General features: G+C 42.6%; 1 protein-coding gene across 1 annotated transcript in view; it reads left to right on the forward strand.

Annotated features, from left to right (window-relative positions):
* Positions 1 to 25372, forward strand: part of FSTL4 (follistatin-like 4) — a gene marked incomplete at its 5' end in the record, with an annotated part of 143883 nt that overhangs the window by 115502 nt on the left and 3009 nt on the right. The window contains 8 exons of the mRNA XM_010078526.1: positions 3874 to 3994; positions 11374 to 11535; positions 12469 to 12603; positions 14062 to 14088; positions 18844 to 18962; positions 20523 to 20672; positions 21270 to 21377; positions 24456 to 24565. Of these exons, the coding sequence (XP_010076828.1) occupies positions 3874 to 3994; positions 11374 to 11535; positions 12469 to 12603; positions 14062 to 14088; positions 18844 to 18962; positions 20523 to 20672; positions 21270 to 21377; positions 24456 to 24565 (932 nt within the window). The remainder of the gene's footprint in view (positions 1 to 3873; positions 3995 to 11373; positions 11536 to 12468; positions 12604 to 14061; positions 14089 to 18843; positions 18963 to 20522; positions 20673 to 21269; positions 21378 to 24455; positions 24566 to 25372) is intronic.

Here is a 25372-nt window from a genome sequence, read left to right on the forward strand (position 1 = left end):
TGGCTCGGCAGCCCCGGGTTGGTGGGGGTCCCTCTCCGCCAGCTGCATCCCTGGGTGTCAGGACAGGAGATTTGTGACGTTGCAATCTCATGTTGGATTTCACTTGAGACAGAACGTGACGGAGATGTAGAGGCAATATGTGATGTTCTGCACATTCCTAAGCGCCGTGTCTCCGAGCGCGGCAGATTGCATGACCGGGGAATGCATTGGAAGGGAGGAATGGGATAAATAAACATGAAAAATCTTCTGTCTGGAGAGACCGATGCCTTGGGTAATCAGTAGTGATGGAAAGGAAATACAATACAAAAAAAAGTACATATCCATTTTCTGGGATCTGCTTGGTTATTTTTTCAAATTGACTGTGTGCAGTAGCAACTTTTATTTTATTTTTTAGATTACTGAGCTCTTATTGGCAGAGTGGTGCCTTTTTTTAGTCTTGAAAAGGTAAAAGATACTTTGAGGTCACATAATCAGTCCTTTATTTGAAGGGTAGCTGCAAGACATAAAAAAAGCTCACGAAGGGCAGAGAACTTTTTATTCCAGAAAGGGAGAGAAGACATGAGACAAATTCCTGGAGAAGCCAACTTATCATCTGCCACTAGTCGACCTTATCAATTATGAGAAGTTACGAGAGCAGCTTGCTGAATTATTATTTTTACCTGAACATGTAACATTATTTTATAAAGAAATTCATGAAGTAGAGGTGATGAACACCTTATCCTTATCTGGCCGCTTTGATACAAGGCTCATCGGTTTGTGGGGTTGGAATGGTTTCTGCATCTTGTTCGTACATTTTCATCTCTTCTGTTTCTTCCTCTTCATGAGAAAATTCCCCTTCAGCGATCAAGGAGGAACACAGTATCCCAGAAGTTACTTTTTTGCCTGGTTGCCTATCCTTTTTCACGGGATGGGGCATAAAAATGCCTTTTCAGTTCACCGTTGGGCATTGCAGGGGGTAGGAGTCGGGCAGTCCCCCCTCCCGGGGTGTGCGGCACTCACCGTGACTCTTGGACAGCCCTGGGATACTCTGCTTTGAAGGTGGGATACTTTTAGAGAAGAATTACGTTATGTTCTTCTTATAGATGTTTATGGTTCCCTCTGACAGCTTGTGGCTTGGAAACCTGACTTTGCAAGGAATAGCCATCTGAAAAAAGTCCAAGCACATGGAAAGTTTCCCTTCCTTTTTTCCAGTGTGAATTTTTCCTGTTCCCTTTGCCCACCCCGTTCTCTCCCCTGCCAGTTTTCCCACGGTTCTTCTGTGCATGTTAGGATGGAGGGATGGAGCTCGGCGCTTGGGTCTCTACAATTGTTTTGTGCTAACGCTTTCTTTTGTTCAAAGAGCTCCCACTTGCCTGAGAACACATTTTTGAGAGGCAAAAAGTCCTTATTGACCTGCCTCCCTTCTCAGCTGGATAAAATTGCATTAAACCCTGTCGAGGATTGCTTCCCAGCAAATCCAAACAGCAGCCAAGCGCTGTGGGTGGTAGCTTACACCCCCGTTAATACAGTGGCAGGGGCAAGAGGTGCACCGGAGCAGCTCCTGATTGCTCCGAAGGCGATGCAGAGCGTGCGGGATGCTGGCTGGTGTGGAGTTAGAGGCTGTTAAGGAATCAAAGACTCATCATTTCCTAATGCTCTAGGGCTTGGGTTTTTATAGCACTTCCAAATATACCTTTATAAAATATACACCAAAAGTACTTGTGCATAAGAATGAATACAGCTGTATGAAATGTAACTGTGAAATCCTGATGTACTGATTGTATCCACAGGGAAACATAAAGAGAAACCGTGAGCTGCTAAAGAAACACATGGAAAGAGTCATTAATTTGTTAGAAAATTCACTATTATTTTTTGTAGCAACATGTTGAACTTAAATTTCATGATCACTTTTTTTTTTTCCTCACATCTGATACTGGTCATTCTTAATAATGTTGTACTCGTGTGAATGTACTGTGTGTGTGCAAGGCGTAATACAGGGCGGATAATTTCATTCTGTGCCTGTCATAAATGGTATGGTGTTAACCCAGATCGTATTTGATAACCTTCCTTAAGTGCCAGAAGTCAGAAAATAGTTTTTAAAAGTCATAAACGATGCTTTTAGCAATATAAGCCTCTCTTTACAAGAAAAATGCATCTGGAGTGGAGGAGAATAATCTTGCATCAGTTTGTTTTTGCAAGGGTCTTTACTTATATTAATACATTTGTATGCATTGGAAAAACCAGATCGTCCATAAAAAGGCAATTACAGAGCACAAACCAAGCATTCATAATGTTTTTCTGAGATATCTTAAAGGAAGCAACGTACTTAAAACAGAGAAGATTTTATTGTCCTGTTTCTCCCAAACTCCCTATAAATCATTCTGTAAAAGTAGCCATCCTGCTTTTATTGATCTAAACTCAATTTGAGTTGCTTTGGGATTAACCTTAAAAACTAATATTAAGTCCCCTCCACTGCCAGCATTTGCTCTATCTCATGCAGATATCATTTGAACAGGGTTGATATCTTTTCTGTTTGCAGTTACTTGTGCCTCTTTGCTTTCTGGCAGGAAAGATCCAACCGACCAGAAATCAGGCAAATGCTTGAAATGGGAATTTTTGAGCAGATATTTGTGCTAATGTATTGGGTGGCTTAACCAGCTTATCCCATTGTGTAGATGCCAAATCTGCCTGACACCCACGGTGACAGTAATATCTGAGGTGCTTTGGGTTATAGATAATGAATTTCGGGATCAGCCATGGATTTATTCTTTATAATTGTTGATACATTTGCACATTGGGGCAGCACTGCCTTAGGGCAGCAGATAGCAGAACCAGGGTGGTTATCCCTGATGCTCTGAGGTCAGGGTCTGGGCTTTGGGAAGGGTTATTGTCCTGCCTGTAAACTCTGTATTTCTTGGTGCAAGTTTGCAGCTTCCTTTGAAAAGTGTTCGAAGTGTCATGGCTGGAAAGGAAAGCTTCAAACTGTAAAGCAGATGCACCTTGAAGAGGCACAAAATGTGAGATATAAGGAGCCCCAAATGGTTGTGGTTTAGAAAGCAGCTCATCCAGTGATCAAACAGCTCTTGCTCAGAATTTCTGAGCACCTTGTTGGGCAGTAACAGCATGGATGAGGATGGACCTGCCATGGACATGGCATCAGCATCTCTGTGCAGGGATTCCCTTCCTCCATCACAAAGAAATTGGGACCCAGGTTGTGGACTCCCAACTAGCAGAGCAAATTTGGAGTCCTCTTGTGTGCTGTCCACCCTGTTCTAAGTCAGATTTTACCATACTTTTGCAGTGAAATTCTGCAAAGAGTTTAGTTTAGCATACATGGGGCTAAAGAAAAATCTTTCTTTAAGCTCATTAACTGTTTTTCAAATATATCCTTCAGGGTTTACCTAGAAGTACAAACGTTCTGGAGCTGCAGAAGTCTGAACATTAATGGAGTAACGCGAGGAGCTGCTTTGTATACCCATCAGTGCTGTGGTTCTGTTAACTGTAATCTGAAATCAATTCCTAAGCAGGGCACTTGTACAACATATTCAAGTGCCAAAACCTCTCTGCTAACTTGTATTCTCCCCATCTATAATCAAAAATTGAAGTGATGCAAAGCAGATCTAGAAAGATGGAGGAGATAGAGATACTTGTCAAGCAGTTGCAGATCGAAACGAGTTTCTTTGCAAAAATGTTTTTTTAATTCTTCCTTGTCTCCTGCCTAGGATATGGTCTGAGATAAGCAGCAAACAGTTTCAGTTCATTCTCATCAAGGCCACATGTATTTTATAAGAAGTGGCATAGAGAACATACCCACTGAACAGGTAGTCTCCCTTCACATGGTGTTTTAAATATTTTTACTAAATAATAAGACACCTTTCCTGTCTTTTGTTACAGGATTTTGGAGAAGACAATTCCCTCTACATCACCAAGGTAACAACGATTCACATGGGCAATTACACCTGCCATGCCTACGGCTACGAAGAGCTGTATCAGACCCACATCCTTCAGGTGAATGGTTAGTAAATGGCACGTGTGACAATCCATGAAAACCTTCCTGTAAGCAAAGTTGCGTGTTCATCTCATTTGTACAAAGTCGTGAAAACCTATGCACCAAATTGTACGAGAGCAAATGCAGCTTGGGGTTTGATACCGAGAGGGGGGACGTGTACAATAACCTGGGCTTCAGCAGGTACCCTAGCTGTAAAACAAGCTGTCAGTAACCTTTCCGTAGAGTTAAGAGCAATGTTTCAAAGCACCTCTTAGACTAATGACTGTTTTGTCAACAGAAGTGTTGCTTCAATAATTTCTTCTCCCTGAAAATAGTTTCTGCTGCATGGAATAGCCCAGGATATTTCAATAACTACAGCACAGCGATTCCAAATCTAGCTATCCAGCTCACTGCGATATCCGATTATTACCTGGTTGTAGTTGGCTTGGCTCACCAAAGGCTGTTGACGTTGGCCAAAGACACAGCCCGCTGGGTTGCAAAATGAGGGCAAAGCGTTTGACAGGTGAGAGAACCACACGGGCACTGTTCCAGCATCCTCATTCACCTCCATCCCCTGGACCACATCTGCGCCTGGTGGAATTTGCATCCAGGCGTTTACTATCTTTCTTCTGACCTCAAACTCAGTCAGTCGGATTATTTTGGAATTACATTAGCTTAAACCAGCATTTCATCGAGGGACCTGTGGAGTATCCACCTCCCCAGCAGCAAAATCGTTATCCAGCTTTAAACCCCTATTTACCTGTGAGCAGCAAATTTATTATCCAGCTTTAAACCCCTATTTACCTGTGCTAACATGGCCAGCATCTCCAGAATAGGAGACAGGGTAACAACCCATTGCTCACTGTGGGTAGATTTTGATCATAACCAGCGTCTCCAGAATAGGAGACAGGGTAACCCATTGCTCACTGTGGGTAGATTTTGACGTACTCTGGTATGAAAGTATTTAGTTTTGCAGGAAAATTCAGTGACTTTATTACAGGGGATATATTATAAAGAAAATTAATGTTTAGTTCTTTCTCTAGATGTGTGCAGAGCTCTACAAAGGTGAGATGCCAATTGGTGGGAGCAGACAGCTACACCCAGGTTAATAGAGAGGGGCTGACATGAGGAGAAGGGATGTTAATGCACTTTGAGAAGCACCATGGTGGACGTGGGTTTAGGTTTGACTCAGGGCTTCTGGACGTGTGCGAGCGCTCCCCACCCGCGAGTACCTAGAGGAGAGCACAAAGCCTCCCGTTGATTTGAATGAAAACTGACTTAATGTTCCTACATAATAATTTGTCATCTTTCCAGATAGGGAACTGTAAAGTCTCAGCAATGTGGATAACTAGATTGTACACGCTGCAGCTGGGAAAATAGGTTTCCTTCCGCAAAGCGCTATTTGTTTGATGAATGGCAGTTGAAAGAAAAGCGAGCTAACAACTTAATCCTGTGTATATTATGTGATATATTATGAGGCCTGAATGGAGTTTAGTTGGCAGACAACAATGTAGACTTTATCATCGCTGAGAATATAAGGCCCAAAAGCTTTGAAACTAAAAGCAGAACAAGAGGAAAGCGAGATGGAGTGTGGGGAGGGCTCGATTCGTTTCATACTCATGCCTGCCACTTAGATTTAAGTTGTTGCTGAAAGATCCCATTTTCTTTTTAAATGGAAGCTCCACACCACAGCTGCGTGTGGTTTTTCTTCCTAATAGAAGAACACTGTTATATAAAAAGAACACTACCCATGTTGGCTTTTTAATGTTGCTATATAGTCACTAAATACTGGAAAAAAAAAGTGTCATACGTTCTCCTATCAACCCAGGCTTGCTAGAAAACACTGCAGGGTCTAGAAATCTGTCTTACAGCATCTGATATTCCCATGTGAGCCATTAGGCTTTGTGAAGCTGGGTGTTTGCAGTTCTTGACGTGGCTGGCTGGCTGCCCACACCACTAAATTCTCTCCTTTTCTGCCTGTGTCGTGGCTTCCTCCAGCAACTGATGCTGGGGCGACAGCACCGGTGACAGGACGACGTTGCTTACCTTCAGTTGCCTGGTGGGGTTCCTAAGGCAGAGTCCTGCTCAGGAAATCCTTCTCGGTTTGTAGTAACTTAAAGGACAAAGTGAGGAATTTCTCCTGACAGCAGAGGGAAGAAGCTGAGCTGAGCTGAACTGAGTGAAGGTGCCGAGAGTCTAAGTGTAGTTGATGGGCTCTGCTCAGTGCTGGGGATTGTCACTGTCTGTATCGAACTAAAAACTCCATCTCCAACACGGGAGGGCTTTTGTTGCTTTTCTGTATTGGACTAAAGCTGTAACAGAATGTGACAGAACCAAGTCAGCCAGAACTCGACTATCTGCTCGCCTGTCTCCTCCAGGGAGGGACTGATACGCTTTTAACATCAAAAACACTGGGATTTTTTATTCTACGAAAGCGATCAGATTTTTTTTTTTTTTAATAGAAGAAAACTCCAAGTTTCTCCATTGGGAAAGAGCAGAGAAAGAAGAACCAACTGGAAGTGCAAGGGTTTATCCCCATTACCCTTCCCAAGCTCACTGTGTCTGTTCAGGCAGGTCCCAGCTTTTAGCCTGTGCTTCGGTTAATTCCATGTTTGTCAAAGCAGTGGTGACTCTTCCAGTGTCCTTTGATCCTTTTTGCACCACCTGGGCCCTGGCTTACTGTTGCCACTGAGGCCCATTAGTACGTCTTACAAAATATTTTCCTTTTAGTGCCTTTTTCTCCTTAAAATAATCTGATCCTAGTTATATACACTGTCTTCATATGCTTTTATCCAACATATTCTCTTTATCTTTCTCCTTTGTCTCTTTCTAGAACATAACACTGGCTAATGAGAGCTCATTGATTAGGTGATACAGAAAATTATGAAATAGAAGCTTGAATAGAAAGCTGAGAGCCCAATTTTGGCCAAATTAAAAGTTTCTGGGTTTCAGAGCTCTAACTGAATGTATTACAGACTAATCAAATTTATCTAAAGTTTATCCATGGAAAGCCTTGCTTCCATCCCAGTATATTATCACGGTTGTTCCTTTTCTTGCCCAAGTTTGCTTCATGGCAGTCAAATCCTGCTGGAAGGTGGGCACGCGCTTGTCCACGGCTGGTGGTGCCGGGTCCTCACCGACGCTGCTCTGCCCGTGCCAAAGAACCCAGCCTCGCGCGTCGGTTCTGTGCTTGGGCTGCTCACCCAGGCTGCAAAGCGATCCTGAAAGCAGCTCCAACTCTGCAGCAGGCATTGCACAGTTTAGAGGTCTGCCCAAAGGTCCTCCCCAAAGCAGCCTTGCTGAAGGGGAAAGGAAGGGTTGTTTTGCTCAACTGCTGAACGCCGTGCCGTGCTTCCCTTTGCATCAGGTGGTTCAGGATATCACAGATGCTCATTTCGACAAGCAGAGATGAGAATCCTGTTAGGCAGAAAATGCAAAAACCACCAGATGAATGCCCCAAACCGCTGGCTCACGTCTTCTGGGCAAGAGGCACAAAGCACACGTGTGGAACGCAGCCGACAGGTGACATCGGATGTGGTAGGTTTGGGTGGAGCTCATCGATCTCACCATTCACAGCAGTGGTAAAATTCGAGTCCGTGTATTTATACAGCTGGGCCTTGATGTTTTTGGAAGAAAAGAACGCACTGAAAGGCAGCACAAAGTTTAAGAATGAGAAATTCATCTCGCCTGCTGGTATCTTTGATCAGGAGAAGCCGAGAACAGTAGGAAAATGATGTTCTCTCCTCCGTATGGATATTGCTCGGGAAGTGTGAACAGCATACACTAACTGTAGGGAGGAAAAGCAATTTATCACTTTCAAGAGGAAAAAGAGTTGCTGAGGATAAAGAATCTCATAAAATTGTAATCAACTATGAAAACTGATAGTTTGCAAATCAAGAGACTGCTGAGTGTAGGGCATCATTTACCTTGGTCCTTGCGCTCTGGAAAACATCAGCATAAATCAGAATATTGTATTTCTTGAAAACAGTTTTAAAAAGCAATTCAATCCTCAGCCCAATTATAAGGGTCCAGTAGGACAGATTTTCCAGTAACACAGATGTTTTAAACATGGATGTATCATTAATGTGGCTTTTCAAGAGAAAACACATAATGCTTCAACTCCTCTCAAATCATAAATTGAAATATTAAAACATCTCAAGTAAATGATTAATCAGTAATTATTATTAAGCCCTGGAGTATATAGGTCCTAGAGCAGCAATGTATGTTTTTGGGGTTTGATGCTTTGTCACCTGAGCTCTTCTATGGTAATGAATTGGTCTCCTCCCAAGGAAGGTGCTATTCAGTATGCAGCAGCAGGCAATCTACCCCATCTCTTACTTGTTTGAGTCCCTCTTTTTTCCTACTTTGTTTAAGATAATAGCATTTTTATATTGCCTTTGGCTGCAGACACAGTAATGGTTAGCAGTGATATATATTCACCAAGGGAAATAGCAAAGGATAATCCATGTATTCCAAAGTCTGGAGCTGAAATCTTTGCAAGTTTAAAGTAAAATGTGCTTACTTGGAATGTAGTAATTTGTAGCCAGGATAATAAAAATGCATTTGCAGTTTATGGTTATCACAAGGCAGTTGCAATAATTTACCTGTGCAATGAATTATGTAAGACAAGGGGGAAGAAATAAAAAGTTTAAAAATGGAAGCAGCAGGAAAATTATAAGAGAGCAAGAATGGAAGTGCAACATGTATTTTTGTAGGTGAAAAGAAGCAGTTCCCTTATTAATCACTCTTGAGAAGACGCCCCGCTATAATTTCAAGTTTAGCTAATTTTCATGCAGAACAGTGATTCAGTGTCTAGGACCCCTGAGACAGTTTTTGCAATATAAATCTATTGTGTTTTCAGCTCTGCAGGTAAAATATGTGGGTTTCTCACATGCAGACTAACACGGGATGAGGCAAAAAAAGTTGAGAGGTGCAGGTAAACTCAGCTCTGTGAAGGAGTGCCGCGTTCCTAGGGAGTGTGATCGCTGTGGCGGTGATTGGGAGCACCGGCATCAGTGCCCACAGGAAAAAAAGGAAAAGCCTGAGGCAAACTTTTATAAGAAAATATCAACGCACCCTGGTTTTGAGAGCATTAAAGAGGTGTACTTGGGGACACTGGGTACTCACTGCCAGGTGACTTCACCAGGATTTGGGCACCTAACCTGCTTGGGTGTTGCAAGTTTTTTCCTATGCATTTGTAGGAGGCAAACCACCTCTCCTCCAGGAGTCTGAATGACTCACGTAGGCTTTCAGTGGACCTCAGTTCCTAAATCATTTCATTCTGAAGATGTTACTGGTAGCAAGCAAATCATAGGTGAGATGAGTATTGAGTGCGGGACCTTCATAAAATTCTGTCAAAGTGGACAAAAATTACTATCTTTATCCTATCGTGCCTGGAGACACCGACTTAGAGAAATTTAAATTAATTTTCTGAGGTACAGATGGAATCAGAATCTCCTGCCTCTCAGTGTTATCCCCCTGCATTGCTTGGGCACAGTCCGTTAGATAAATGCGGGGCTGGCTCTGACAGCTGCCAGCCATTGCCAGCCGCAGATCGCTCCCTTTGCTCTTCTTCCGCTTGATCTGCCGCCTCCTGAAGTCAGGAGGAGCTATAACCTGACAGCAACGGGAGGAAAAGAAGATAAAAAGCGAGTAAATGCTTTTATTTAGAATTTGCAAACTCCATTTCATAAAGCAAGCCTTGTCTTTTTGGTAACCTCGTGATTAAAAAGCTCTTACATGGGGTTTTACTCACTGCCCTGCACCTTACGACACATTTTCTTTTCTTCTCAAGTGAAGGGAATAGAAGATGAAGCAGGAAATCCACGGGTCCAGTGCAGAGGTGGAGTTCAGAGCCATTCCTTTGCTGGAAGTCCCCATTTTTTTGTCTCTCCAGTTGCCCCTAGGCGTTTCCTCTCAGATTACACTTGGACAATCTCTGGCTTTTAAAGCTATCAAGAACAAGTAGACTTGAGGGCTTTCTGTCCTGGCTGATTTCCTTCCAAGCTGATGACTCAGCCCTGGTTCCTGCTTGGCAGCTGGCAGGAGAGACAGAAGTAAAACGCATCTCTCTCTGGTAAGGCCCATAAAAAATAGAAATGGAAAGTATATACCAGTGAATGTAATTATTTAAACTATCCCCATATGGATATATAGACACATAGCAAGCTGCCAACACAGATTTCATTTTATTCTAAAGCAAGTGTTAGGTCAATTTAATTTTGCCAGTCCTGGAGCCTAGTGATGGACTATATAAAAACACAGCAGTGAGTTCGGTACCTCCAGCCAGGGATTTCCAGTGGAAGTTTGTTTGTGACTCATTCAGGCTTTCTGAAAAACCCCACAGATTTTCCTCAGTCCCCCACCAGTGCTGGCAGAAATTACTCCTTTTCCTTGAGGAAGAATCTGGGCCCCCACACGTCACATCCACACTTGACTCTGCCTGTGGTTTTACAAAACTATTCACCTGCCAACAGTTAATCAGGAGTCCCAAAATCTCCCAATCTGGTAGAAGAGTTGACCCCTTGGTTATAAAACACAGCAGTCCATGGCCACCCTTCAACCACCATCAGCCGCGCTACAGCACGTCCTCCCGTCTCCTTTTATGATGTCCCTGGAGGTGAAAGGAAGGAAGGTCCCACTGATATTGCAATATTGCAAATTCTCTTTAAACTTGGTGAGCAAATTGTTCAGAAATAGTTAACGGGTGATATTAAGCCTTGTTGATTTGAGCAATGAAGGCAACATGATTGAAAATCAATGAGCTTGTCTGAAATTGTAATATAATTAGTAGTTCTGCCAATTGAGTGTATTAAATAGTTCAGAGGCTTTCCTGAAACAAGGTAAGTCACATTTTGAAAACTTCTCAGCAAAAAAAAAAAGCAGACATTTATAAATGCTTTATTTGTTCAGAATAACAGGTGGTGGATATACAGGCTATTTCCTGATGGATATCTAATTAAAATGTTGAATAATATGCTACTTTTAATAGGCAAGAACTCAAATTCCTTCCTTTACTTAATTCAATGAAGGTTTGGAGCTTATACTTTAATTTTTAAATACGTGAGTACCCACCTTAGTTTTTAATCCAACTTTACCTAAGTTCCATCAGTCACTTAATGAAACAAAGCAAGAACAAGCAAGACGGGTCCAAATGCAAAATCAGATATTGAGGTTGTTCCCTGGCACTGGTTTATTAGTTTACTCTTTTCTATTATTATTTTCTATTTTCTGCCCTCAATGTTGAGCTGCAGAAAATTCATTACTGTAGCTTGTCCTGAGAGCCAGGACGTTGCTTATTTCCCCAGGGAAGGGATCAGCCCTCTTCTGCGGCAGCTCTCGAGCCAGCGCCAAGGGATGGCACCTGGCAGGTGAGGTTCAAGTCGCCAATTCCTTGTTTCCCGCAGTGCCGCCGGTGATCCGCGTCTACCCTGAAACGCAGGCGCAGGAGCCTGGCGTGTCGGCGAGCCTCAAATGTCACGCCGAAGGCATCCCTAATCCCCGAATTACCTGGCTAAAGAACGGCATTGATATCATGCCAAAACTATCCAAACAACTAACGCTCCTCGGTAAGAACAGAATTTTGATTAATTAAAGTATTGTAGAGGGGGATTAAGGAGGATTATTTTGCACTTTAAACTAGAAATTCTTGTGCTTTCACTAAGCCACAGTTGTTGGAAATCGTGTTACAAACCCCCTGTTCTTTCTTTTTATCTTTTTCTCCTGTGAATTTCTTGGGAAATACGGTATTGACTGATGTAAGTGGTAAGGGTGTTAAGTTAAAAGACAGCGTGCCTGGTTCTCCTCTGCCTCGTCTTTTGTGTGAATCCGGAGAGAAATCCATGACATGACCTTTGCATGGGGTGCGAGTCAGCCGAGAACCAGGCTGTGGTTCCCCATCTTCTCACCCCACCTCTGCAAGGGGAATCAGGCTCTTGACTCTCCTTGGTTCTTGTTCAAATGAGGGCGCGACAGACACAGTGAAAGGCAAAAATTTTTATTGGCAATTTTCTGTGTAAAAATATTAAAAAACTCCCCACACGCCCCCGGTTAGGCTGTGGTGTATTGCAGACACAGATATCCCTGCACGGTTGGGTGCGATACCTCAAAACCTTCCAGAGGTTTTAGGCAACACTCCAGAAAGCCAACTGATGGGAGGAACTGTAGAGAGACCCCTTCCAAACCCAAGTTTTGGGTGATCTGATGAAAAACAGTTTGCAATAGTGAAGTGAATTTGTCTCTACTAAAGCCAAAGCATTTTTTTTTAGCAAGAAGAAATAAATGGCATGTTATTTATTGTTTGCGTTTGGGATTGTTCTTTGTTCGTTTCTAGCACAGAGGGTCTATGTGCTAATGGAGAGAAGCAAAACATCAGCTCTCGTGAGAATCCCCCAGATTTGCATTCAGGAAAATATTGCATTGTGAAACCACCTTGTCACTTAAGGGCAGTAAAAGCAATTAGCAGCAGTGAGGAGCACTGTTTATGGGTGTCTCTCTTACAGCAAACGGGAGTGAACTTCACATCAGTAGTGTCCGGTACGAAGACACGGGCGCCTACACCTGCATTGCTAAAAACGAGGTGGGAGTGGACGAGGACATATCTTCACTTTTCATCGAAGATTCGGCAAGAAAGACCCGTAAGCTTAATTTTCCATGTATTTATTTCTTTAAAGTGTATTTAATTGTAATGATATATATGTAACTTAATAGTTCAGTCCATTGCATGCGGTATGTTGGACTCTTTAGTCGTAAGGTAATGACAGTTTTGTCTGTGCATTAATCAGAGGATTGGATGTTGTTTTGGGAAGGAATCATGTAGGGAAGGTAAAATCGCCTCATCCAGAACAATGATGCCTTTCATGTGCCAGAGGCACACGGGGTGTGGTATGGGTAACATCTTTACTAAATTAACAAATTGGCAATAATTTTAGACATAAAAGAATCCAAACCCTATTATTTTGTTGAATTATATGCAGTTTCAGGAAAAAAAAAGAAATCATTGATTTCTGTACAAGGCTTCTTCTTTGAAAGCCAGTTAGAAGTCAAAGTTCACAAATATTTAGAAGCTTGAAAATTGTTGTGATTGAATTATTTATTTTACCTGTGTTTATATCACTAACTAGCAAAACAGGTTTCCCTTGGTGTCAAATTATCTTCAGCTTCCAAGACAAATGTCCTCCTAGCCGCTCTTAGCTGCATGTCTCCCGTGGGAATGCGGCAGCATTATCTTGACCGCACTGGCCCCAAAACACAATTAACAAAGTGATTAGTTGCCCCAAAGGAAAACCTCCTGGAGGCCTGATCCTTCCCCGTTCTGCTGTCTGGACTACTTGGGAGATCACCTGGGTTCACGGTGATACTAAAAGGCGAGGTGCAAGTGGAAATTTTGCTGCTTTTCTGGCTGTTTATAATATAGAGTAAGGATTGAAAACAAAGCCATAAATATGCGCTCTCATGGCGGTTCTTTGGAAAATATATTCTATTCCTCGTTAAACAGGTTTATGTACTCTTGTTAATGTCAGTCATTTTCCCTTGAATACTTGAGCAAGGGAAATTACAGTATGTTGAGAAATAACTGGATGTATCTCGAACGGAAATTCAAATTCAGGTGTACTTTCAAAGAGTATTTGAATCCCAAAGAGAACGGAGTTGTGTGAAATTCCAAGAAGAAATGCAGCAAAGTGTTAGCTGCTGTAATTGCCAGTCTCAAGCTTCTGAAGATGTCATGTTTGCTTATTGAACCCGTACAGACAATCACAGCCCATACCACACCTCCAATTGCATTTGAAGATAACATCTTTTCTTTAGCGAGACTTTGATCTTTGCACAGGCTAAAGTTGGTGTCATTTCTGTAAGGATTTTTCCCATGTCAAAGTTTAAGAATTCTTTCTAGAAGGAGCAAATGTATTTAGAAATATCTGTTTTTCCTGATATTTTATTTGAATGAATGTTACAGAGTTTTCACAAATTAAACAGTTCATGTAAGCGTGAATATGAATTCAGTTACTTGCTGCGATGAAAATTTTGACATTGTTTTGTTGTTGTTTTTCTTTTCCTGATTATTTTCTGGCTTTCCCAATTTTCTGATGCTGCAGTTGCAAACATACTGTGGCGAGAGGAAGGTACTGCAGTAAAGTTCTTTTGTTGTAGTGATAATGTGCTTGTCTGCTTTAATAATTCCATGATGGGCCATTCTCCACTGACTTGCCACTAACTCGATCAACTTTCACAGTTACCAGATTAAGTACAGACCAGACATTCAAAAGCTAAACTATTCAAATAAGAGATGTCACTCTCATAATGTAAATCGTACCTATAACTTCTTACATTTTCCCACTGTGAAATAATAGATGATGATAAAATATATAAAAATGGGAATTTTATATGAACTGCCACCAATGTGAGTAGCCTGAGCTTCTCAAGCTGCATTAACAATTGCACACGTGTCGGAAGTGCTCCCAAATTACCATAATTGAACAAGTAAGACACAAATTCAATGCACTGCATTTTTAAGCAAGCGATTCAAGCTCTTCCTCCTCGGTAGCATGTATTGATGTTTACTAGGTGAGCAACAGAAATTGTTTTCTTGACTGTTAGGCAAAAAAAAACTGCACGCAGGTTTTGCTTTCCTCTGTCCTTTAAATCGATGCAGGGTAAAGGTTGCCCCATTTCTCCTTGTTTTAATTGGCAGTTAAGGTCTCTTGTTTGATCAAATTCATAGTTTGCCCTGCGCAAGGTCAACACCCATGCATCTTGGAAGCCAAATTAGGAAAAAACCCATCCTAAACAGCTAATTGACTCAAAGATATTATTTCATTACTTGAAATTAAAATTTGACTTTGTGCGCGCTTGTGCTGTTATAATTTCCAAAATGCCCAGTGAGACGCGTCGTGCAAAGCCCCCAGGAGCTCTCGAGCAGCTCACCCCTCTGCCGCTGTAGGTCGGTGCCCAGGGGGGTAGATGGGGAGCATCCCGGTGTTGGGCTCCGGGTCTGTGAGGAGGGTGTCCAGCCCACTGGAGGAAGGTTCTTGGATTGAAATCCAGGCATAAGCTTGTTCTTACATCTACCACTTGCGTATGAGGGAGCTGGGACCTTGCTGTCCTTCCAGCCTCATGGGGAAGGTCTCACTTATTCCCAGATGCGCCACCTGCAAGTCCCCAGTGCGCAGCAGGGAAGAGTGTCTCCATGCTGCTGATGTTTCTGCACGTGGCATTATGGGCACTAAGAATTGCCGTTCCCCTTCTGCTCAGAAGTGCAATCTCTAGTGCAGCTCAGCAGTCCAGCATCATCTGCATGATGTTTATGTACTGCAGCCCTGATGCTGCTTTTAAAAGAAAGTAGCTGGATAACCCCAGCAGATGGAGAAGCATAGTAATATTTAAAGAACAACTGAGAAGCTGGTTGCAGAAAGTCTTATTATAAAATTCTCCTAAACAATATGGACTTGCTGCTTATCGACCTTGCACATTTTAGGTAAATGTATGAGGGAAGGACAAGGAAAACATGGGCAGTAAAAGCAGATTTACTGTAGGTGTTCCTAAACAGTTCAGTATCTGTGGAGCACGTTTATTCCCCTGCCTGTGTTGTCCTATGGTATTTGATCAGCACATTCATTTTAGACAAAGAACCCATCAAACACACTTTAGCATGTGAAATCTTAGCGCAGCGAAAGCTGGAAGAAAGGACTGTTGTTTTTAGTTTTACCCTTTAATGTATTCTTTCAATTCTGTTAAAATAAGAACTTAAGTGCAAGCAGCAATATTACCAAACATTGGTAGGCTTGAGCTCCTTCAAAATGATCCCATCCTCATGCCCACAAGGTCTGTCGTAACTAAAACTGCTGGAAAATGCCTAGACAGGGTATTGCGTAGAAGTCGTTGGACATTTTACAAGTCAGTCCATCAGTCTGGTCTCAAAACCTTCCACAGACCATGCGCAAGGAGAACCTCCAGAAATGAGTGCACATGGCATGAGCCACCAGCTAAACGGAACTGGAAGCAGGTGCAATATTTACTCAGTGTACAAACTCAGTTTTAATTTTGTGGATTAGGGTAGAGATTTGTTTTCAGAAAGTGTTCATTTTTGCAGTGAGCGTTGCATTCTTTATACCTGGATAAAGGGAGCATATCATGCCAGCAGGCGACTATCAGTTCTATGAATGTATGCACTTAAAAAGCTGAAAGCCTTTCTGTGTTACCAAGTTTAAGTTCTAAAATACTTCCAAGCATTTAGATTAAATTGAAGAAAATTATTCAAGTATCAGACCAGAAGACAGTATTCCACAGTGAGAAATTTTCGCTTTGATCTCAAAGGAGGGAAATACGAATATACACTCAGATGGAGACTCTGTTCCTCAAATAAAGAAAACTCTTGTCATCTGGTGTCCTCCTGAAGTTTTTAAAAAATAAAGAAATTAGAGTCAGCTTCATGTGGAAAGGTTCGAATAAGAACTGTGATGTTTAGGAGACCCTCTCCATTCTTAATGAGGATTTTTGTTATATTAGGGTTTTTTGTTATATATAAAGCCTTTAGTTTTTGAACTGGTTGTGCCATCCAACCTGAAATGTCTTCAAATAAAGCCAAAAAAGAAAACCCCTCCTCACTAGTGTCCTGGTTTCCAATCTAGTACCTCCCTCACCGGTATAAATAACACAGCTGAGCAAAATTCTCCATAGCCCGTCTCTGTGCTGAAATAATTCCCCAGAGAGAGGAGCTGCAGCAGTGTAATCAAGAGTGGAGTCTGTTTTACCAATGTCCAGGAGATTGTTTAGAGATGTACCCCAGTCGAGACTTGGAAAATACTTCGTCAGTCACACCTCGTTTGTCTAGTGAAAAAACTGCTTTGTCTAAAAATCAGTGTGAAGATTACTCTCTGGAAAAGTATTTTCATTTAAATTGGTGAACTTTTAAAAGAGGGTACCTGAATGCTACTAGTAATTTGTGCCATATTTTAACCAGTCAGCAAAAAAAATTGCACTCATTTGACTGTAAAATAAGTGCTGGGACTTGCCAAGCCACTAAACCTGCTGGAGTAAAATTATTATCAAAGTAATTTTGTGACTAATTAAGGCCTTAGTTCAGAAATACACCCTCCTTGTAATCAGATCATCAGCCAAAATCACGCTGCTATTGTGCATGGAAATAGTAATAGGCATCTTCACAATGGTCACCATTTGTTGCCTGCCTGTTTCCACTTCTTAGGATTAAAATCCTTTACTCATGACAATATGTGCACTCATTCCAGCCAGGGTCACATTCTGCCCCCTGATGGAGTCACTCAAATCCCACTGGAGCACGTGGGAGTTGTGTGCATGCTGGGAGCGCGGATTTTGGTCCAAAGCACCCAAATCAAATGTTTTAGCAGTACGCTAGGAAAAAATTAGCCCTTAGTCCATAAAGATAATTTAATTCTTGATGGAAGTTCTGTAGCTTTTTTTTCTACGTGCATGATCCCTCACTGAGGCATCGCATTTAAGGATCATGGCTCTGGTACCCACCTGATGCCCTGACTGGGGTATTTCTGTGCTATGGTTTAGAGAGACCCAACTTGAGCGTTGTCAGTACAGAAGACACCATGTGCTGAGACATTGTACTCTGAAGCCACTTATTTGACACAAAAAGAAGGGGGGTTAGCACCAAAAAAACCCCTTCTAGCCTTACTAAATATTTTTCAAAATTTGCCCAAAAAATGCACTTATCCAAATTATACAAGTTTTTACTGTGAGGTTTTCCTGTGATGGTTTAGACCTTGCAAACACTTAGGAGAGGTGAGGAGCTGTATAGAGGACCACAGGACCAGCCCAGGGAATCGTATTGCTGGGTGTTGTTCAGATCTGTAGAACCAGGACCTTATTTCTCCATGGGTAAAATGTAATTAATTAGAAGTTACAAATTATCACATCACCGTATTGTTGGCAGATAAGTACACTATCAACATTACCGGGGTGACAGCGGTCATTGCAAACCCTCATTGGTGGTGGTATGAAAAAGATGAAATGATGCTTGGATCTTTCTAACTGGAGTGTGTGAAAAGATCCTGAACATTTCTTAAAGATGTTCGTTACTGCAATTGCATGTAGCTGAAGAACAACCCAATTATCAGTGTTTTAAGGCATTTCTGCATGACAGAAATGATAGAACACGATCTCCTAACAGCAAAGCAATGACAAACAGCCAGTTTTCCAAATCTCCTGGAATGCCCCAGTTGGATAAAATGAGTGCTATTGCGATGCTGAACTACTCCACATTTGTGAACTACAGTTTGCAAGATCTCAAAAATTTATTTGTTTTGGTGGCTGTAGTTAGTTCATCCAGATAGTTGAAGAAAATAGAGAAATATCTATCTTTTCATGCATGGATCGGATGTTAAGCACTTCCATTTTGCATCACAGTTACAAGAAGTCAAGTTACCTGTAACAGAACAACCTCCAGATTAATTTTAACTAAAGCTTCTCTCTCAGTTCTCAAATTATTAGCAAGCTATTTTTAATGAAATCATAGGAAAAAAAAAAAAAAAGTCATAACCTGAGGGAGTTAACAATGCAATACAGGGGCTTCTTGTAATCAAATCCCGCTTTGGCATATACGCACAAGACCTGAACGTAGTTATTTGTGTACAACCGCCGCCACCAAGGCAATGCATTTTTGAATGTGTTTGTACCTCTTCACTCCTTGAAGCCCTCGTTGTGACATGAGATTTGATTTTGTGAATGCACTGACTGCATCCAAATGACCAACTTTGATGTAAGGCAGATTCTGTTTGTTGGGGGAGGAGGGAGAGTTCTTAGAAAAAGTCCTAATAGCTATGGATATATATATGTATATTTAAAAAAAAAAAAAAAAAAAAGCTGCTGTTTTTGCTTTATCCCCCTTCAAGGCCTGAGTGTTGGGAATATGTTCTATGTCTTTTCTGATGACGGGATCACAATCCTTCAGCCAAACGAATGTGAAATCCGGAGACACATCAGGCCTGAAGAGAGGATTTTCACAAGTTATGTAAGTCCTAAATCCCCTGGGAAACTTTCTCTTAATCTCTTCAAAGGCTGTGATTGCTAAAGGACCTGTTTGATGCAGTGATGTTGGAGCTTTGTGGACTTCACGTGGCCTCCTTGAGATTCAGCATCTTCTGAAAATCAAGGGAAGCACGTGAGGTGTAAGACTGACATGGAGGATTACTGCCACGCTGCAGAGAATTTGGATAGTTATCACATCAAAATGTAGGCAAAGCCTTTCCCCTGTCCTGTTTGAACTGTTTACATGTCCGTGCCCAAAAGTTGTAACTGGTACAAAAGTACAAAAGTCAGTAGCAGAGAGACGCAGCCATCCCTCACTGGTGCTAACTGGCCCGTTTTACTGATGGCACGGGAGTGGGCGACTTTCTGGGTCAGGCTCTGCTGCCATGGGTCAAGAACTTCTTGTGAGTCTCCATTCAGTGTATTTTAAATCTCAGTAAATTTGTGGTTGATATTGGATTTTCTTCCACTGGATTTTAATACACCTTAGTAGAAATCCAGACTGATGCTCACCCCAAGACTGGTCCTTAGCGTGGGCTTAATGTAGTTAAGCCCCACTTGAGCTGCTGCTACTCAAAGACAGGAATCTTGTGTTTCTTTTGCAAAGAGCTGTAAATATTGAAGAGGTGGTTCTGGAGAAACAGCTTAAAAAGAACAAAGGAGAGAGGGCACTTAAGGAAATAATGTCAGCACAGTGGTGGGCATAAAGGGGATTTTCAACCTCGTTACTTGGCTGCCTTTCAGAGATACCTCTAAGGGTTTCCTACAGATATCATAGGGCCTTTTGCCTTGCTATAGGGAGGATTGACTTTTTTTTTCCCTCCCTTTCAGTATCTTGATGTTTGCCACATAGAAGGTGACACCAGCCTGCGACTTTAGGAGGGTTTCTACAACAAAGGTCTCTTCATTTGCTGTTAGAGGACACAAAAGCCCATAGAGCCGCTGCAGCTGGGCGCTGCAGCAGAAAGGCCAGTGACCTTTCCCTGCTCCTCCTGGTTTGGGTGGATGCTGTGTTCTGAGAGCCCAAGCCCCAGCGCACAGCCGAGGATGTGCCAAGGACCCTCCTTGTTTTGCTCCCGTTTCCCTGAGCAGAAGCATCTTAGAGCACGCTCTCCTGAACTGCAAATGAAGTCTTTGTGAAAAATATAGAGCCATGATTCAATTAATGTAAATCTCTGGGTTTTTTAAGCACAGAGCGGTATTTCTGTTGCTAATACATGCTGACAGCCCTGCAAGTCTTGATGAACCGCAGCGTACTTCAAAAGAGAGCTCCACAGACCGTGCGGTTATTTAAATTCAGTGTGAGTTTGCAGGAGGTCCAGCTGTTTAATGTCACTGGGTAGAGCCAGGCTGCAGTGTGCTACCTGATAAAATAATTATTTCATGTTTTCCAGGAAAGAAAGGGGAAAAAAAATCATCCTAATAGAATCCCCATAGAATGTTTTTCTGTGGTTTTCAAGGCTAAGCTTCCTGCTGCTCCAGGCTCTGAACTTGTAGAAATTAAACCTTTTCTCCTTTTCTTTTCCCCCCCTCTCCTCCTCAGGAAGAGATCTGTCCTAGAGTGGAAGGTGAAGGCACTCGGTCCTGCCTCTGGGCTTCAGCGGTCAATGTCAGAGACAAGTACATTTACGTGACGCAGCCCAAGCAGAACAGAGTCATGATCATTGATATCCAGACTCAGAAAGCCGTGCAGGTACTCACAGGGAGGATGATTTGTTCAGTGATAGCAAACGACTTTGATATGGGACAAAACCAGTAGATCTTTGCCCAGTGGATCTGCTGACTTCACTAAAAAGTTGGGTTTGTGTTGCTTTCACCCATGGGGTCACACTGTAACCTCGCTGGCGAGAAAACAACTCCTTTACAAGGTGTTTGTCATCATCTCGACGCTGCATTTGCAGCCAGGCTGGCAGCTAGCGTGGTAGAATAATGCTGGAACGAATTTCTGACTTACGCTTGCTGAGCCACTGCCTGACCTCGGTTATAAGCAGGTCGGGAAGAATGAACTGGGGTGGGTATAATTCAAGCAGAAATTGGACGCTGATCTACTGGCTATAAGAAACAGCATAAGATGGAGCGATGTCTAGCTGGGAAACGGCACCGAGCAGCCAGATTTTTCTACTGCTTGTGCTGCCATTGATCCCTCAATTGATTTGAAGGTGCTTGTGCAAAGCTGCACAAATGGGAGGAACGGTGGTACATGGGGATGTCTGCAGTAAACTCATACAATATTCATCAGGTGCATTTTGGTCACTGTGTAAATACTTATCTCTTTTTTTTTTTTTTAAAGTCCTTGGCTGTTGACCCATTGCCAACCAAATTACACTATGACAAGTCCCACGACCAAGTCTGGGTGCTAAGCTGGGGTGACATGCGGAAGTCCTCCCCAACGCTGCAGGTAAGTCCTCGTGTGCCTGAGCCTTTGCCCTTCCTTGGCTTGGCATCATTGCTAGCAAGCTGGTGGCTGGTTGGTTGCAGGTAATTAAGAGCATTTAATGGTCTGGATATAAAGCTGCACTTTCATTTACATATCTAGTGTGTTTTATTCATCCCTCCTCTAGCCGTCCTCACATATTTTTCCTGCTGTTTAATTTGTTTTTGAGCAATGACTGTGCCGTAGGCTGGCAGCAGGACGGCTTCGTTGCCAAGGTCTGGTTTGTTTTAAGGCTGGTGACAGAGCCAAGCGCCGTAAAGTCAGACAGCAAGGGCTGGCAGCTGCCTGCCAGCGGTACGATCTGCGATGCTCCAAGTCATTTGTGCCGCCTGCATGAGTGCAGCTTCTTTTAACTTGATTGAGGTCTAAAAGCAGTGGGTTCCAAGAAGCCACAAAGAGCCTGCTTTCTGCGTAGAAATCTGTTACTCTTCAGGTTATTGGTAGTGTTTCATCAGAGGGGCGAGTCAGGCCAAGCAGCGCATTCCAGGATAAGCCCAAGGTAGGGACTGAGCGTGTGTTCACCAAGAGCTGCAGGGCACCCTCTCAGACGTGATGATGACCTGTGAATTTTTCTGTCTGCAAAGGATTTGGGGGCATTGCATGGCAAAGAAGCATTAAAAGGTGAATGAGCTGTACTGTGACTTAAGATCTGTACCTTTTCCAACCTTAATGATTCTATGATTCTTTCAGGATTACTAGCCTAGTGCCCTTGTTATGCTTTGAGCAAAACCACCCTGTTCTCCAGTTTACCTCCAGGCATTTATCTCTTCTTGTCTTCCACATAGGAGATGTCCAGGTTTTCTGCCAGTGCACTGAACTGATACTTACTTTTCTTAAACTCATTTTGTCACTTGTCTCTCACAACCTCCTTCTGGATGATGATGGAGCACATTGTGCTAGAATTGTTCCTTTCATAGTAAAATGCAAAAAAAGAGCCCTCCAGGGCATGAAGAAGCCATAAACAGCAAAAGCAAAACCTCAGGGACAGATTCTGTTACTGGGTGTCAGTGACTCTGCTGGAGGGGTGCCAGCGAGGTCCCTGGAGCTGCTCCATGCTCAGCACCATCAGATCCACAGTGATACTGGGGCACAGAAGTTCACGTAGGCTTGGACAACTCAATTAGCTTCCATTTCTGGATTGCCCTGGAGGATTCACTCTTCTGCTGATGGTACAGCAGCACTAAGTGCAGGCATCTAATTGGGCGTTTTGCGGCTGCTGTGTGTCATATGGTGGGTTTGATACCAGAGCTGATTTGATCCATCCAGACATTCCCTTCTCTAGCACTTATTTTCTGGTTCTTGCTGCCCAACCTTTCTGGAAACATACTCCTCCTACCAGAAATGTTTGCTTCTAAGTCTGCATTAAAGCATTCCCCAACCATCAGAGGAGAAGGTAGGCTGTGCTTTCTGACCTAAAAACCTACAAATCTGAAGTCTACATTAGTGCTGGGGCTGCCCAAGTCTTTGCTGGATGCTGCCCCATGAAGATGGGACGAGCCATCCCCACCAGTCATGCTCCAGCCGAGATAATGGCTGCAGCCCGCAGGCTTTCGATAACGAGGAGTGGACCAGCAACTCAATATGGATATTTTCAGGAAAAGACTCCAGAAACTGAATGGGGGCAAGTAAATGAAGGTTTCGGAGGCAGTGCCACCAGCTTGTCTCACCTGGGGACAGGCAGTTTCCTGTACGGGGTAAAAGGAGACAGAATGGCCTCTCTTTACCCTTTCTGACTTATTTTCTTCCATCCAGCTGTGAGAGGTTTCTGTAATTAAAGGAGAGATGGCACAGGCATGTGATTATTAAGAAGAACACACCATCTGCACAGTTGGAAACTTGTTACAAGGCTCCAGCTCTCAGATAGTCCTTTTTGTTATCTTTATGAAGTGCAGTTGCACATGTAGAGAATGAGATTAGCATCAGCGTCAGCAGATCTCTTCTGTTTTCTGACCTTCTTTCCCAAAAGGTGGGCAGTGACTAATTTGGCAAAGTTGGTTCTTAAAAACTACAGCAGTTAGTTGCAAACATGCCATAAAATATTTTTTTTTTAACAAAGATGCTGCTGCAGAGATTGATCGAAATTTCCACTCGTTCTTTGGAAGTCAGGGATTTCACAAACAGCCCTTGCAGCCGACTGATGGGATGCTGCTGTTTCACCGTTTCTGGCTTCTGGGAAGCAAATGTCTGAAAGCACTGTGCAAGAGTGGGCATCTTTCTTCAGCAATCTAATTGGAAGAATTCTAAATGACATGACCAGAACAGCTGTCTGAACTAAACCTTGTAGGGTTTTAGCATCTTCTTAATGAATTATGTAGCTATAAATTCAAAGCACCTACTGTTGAACATTAGAGCAGCAGAAAGTTCCTAATGAATAGACTAAAGTCATCTTGAACCAAGCAAAAAAAAAAATTTGAGTATTTAATATTTTAATTATTGAAAACTTCTACCTCTCCTTTTCTGGAGTGGTGGAGGAGCTGAGTTTCCATGCCCACTGAGGTCTGCGCTGTGCTGGAGGACAGGGGGACAGCCAGAGTCTTGCTCTTTTGTCTGTCTTTGCTTTTCCCTGAATTTTATATGGTGCAGTCCGTGGATGAACAGTTCTTCTCCTTCAGAGTGATAATTAACTGCTGTGAGTTAGTGTTTGATCCTTCAAGGAGGTAAATTATCGCTGTGCATTTATGTGAGATTAATAAATATGACCATTAAATAAATGTTTATTTTAGACAGTGAGGAATAAATTATTGTGGTCTTAGTGTTGTCATACTTCTTCAGCTCCCGCATGACTGCTCCTTCTAGAGGTATTAACATCTTATGAAAGTAGAGTTGTGCACTTACCTTACAAATGTCAAGCCTCAAATCCTATTTATTATCAAACCTTTTTTGAGACAGCTACACCAAGCAGTATTTTGAAGGCATGAATCAATTAGAGTCTGCTGCATCCCTGGGAAAAGCCGCTTGGTACCCAGTGTCGCCATGTGATGTCTGTTTACCTCCCTGCCTTACTGCCCTGCCTGTCCTCACCCTTGTGTGTATTTATTGTAGGTAATACCCGAGGCGAGCGCAGGGGAGGATCAGCATGTTATCCGCACGCCGTTTGAAGGAGTGGATGATTTTTTTATACCACCTACAAATCTTATTATTAATCACATTAGGTAAGAAATGATCTTAATGAATATCACCAGTGACCATGCTGCTCTCTTCTAGCGAGCATCCTTCTGATAATCTTACAGCACCTGCTCTTATCCCCATTTTCACATGTGAAATGGAGAAATGATTGAGCAAATGACCTATAATTATTCAGCAGATCAATGAAATAGCAAGAAAGAAACCTGGACTTCCCTTAGACCATGCACAAACATTCAGAGCTCGGCTTGGTCATCCGTGCCGCCTTGCAGCAAGGTGTGACACTGCCCTGGCTTCCCTGTGCTGGGAATGGGATGGCCAGAAAGCTGCCTTCCCTCCTCAAAACCGCTCGATGGATTTGGGCAGGAACCTGCATCAAAGCCTTATTGCCTGAAGTGGTAAAAGTAAAATCATCATGATTCTTCCACGTTTCCAACTATTCACTTGTTCAAATATTGGATCTCTATGCGAAGTGTATGGTTTGAGCAGCATGCACTGCATATTAAAAAAACCACCCCTCTGAAGTATCCGGTTTGAATGTTAATGTGGTGTAGTGGTTAATGAGATTGTGTAACTAACATACTAATAACTCGGAGTAGTACTGGCTGCTTCCCAGCAGGCACAGGAAGCCTCCCATTAACATTATCAAAATTGATGATAACTGCACGGCAATTTATACTGTTCTTACCATGTTAGAACATAACAACTCTTTAACCATCTTCTGTCCTCAGTATTGTTTAACTAAGTTAAACGCTCAAAAAAATCGTAATGTAACTCCTTACGTTAATCTTGGGTTCCTTGCGGTGAGGACCAAGGACAGGGTGTCACACGTAAAT

This window comes from Pterocles gutturalis, unplaced genomic scaffold (assembly GCF_000699245.1).
Source record: "Pterocles gutturalis isolate BGI_N339 unplaced genomic scaffold, ASM69924v1 scaffold2378, whole genome shotgun sequence".
Taxonomy (NCBI): Eukaryota; Metazoa; Chordata; class Aves; order Pterocliformes; family Pteroclidae; genus Pterocles; species Pterocles gutturalis.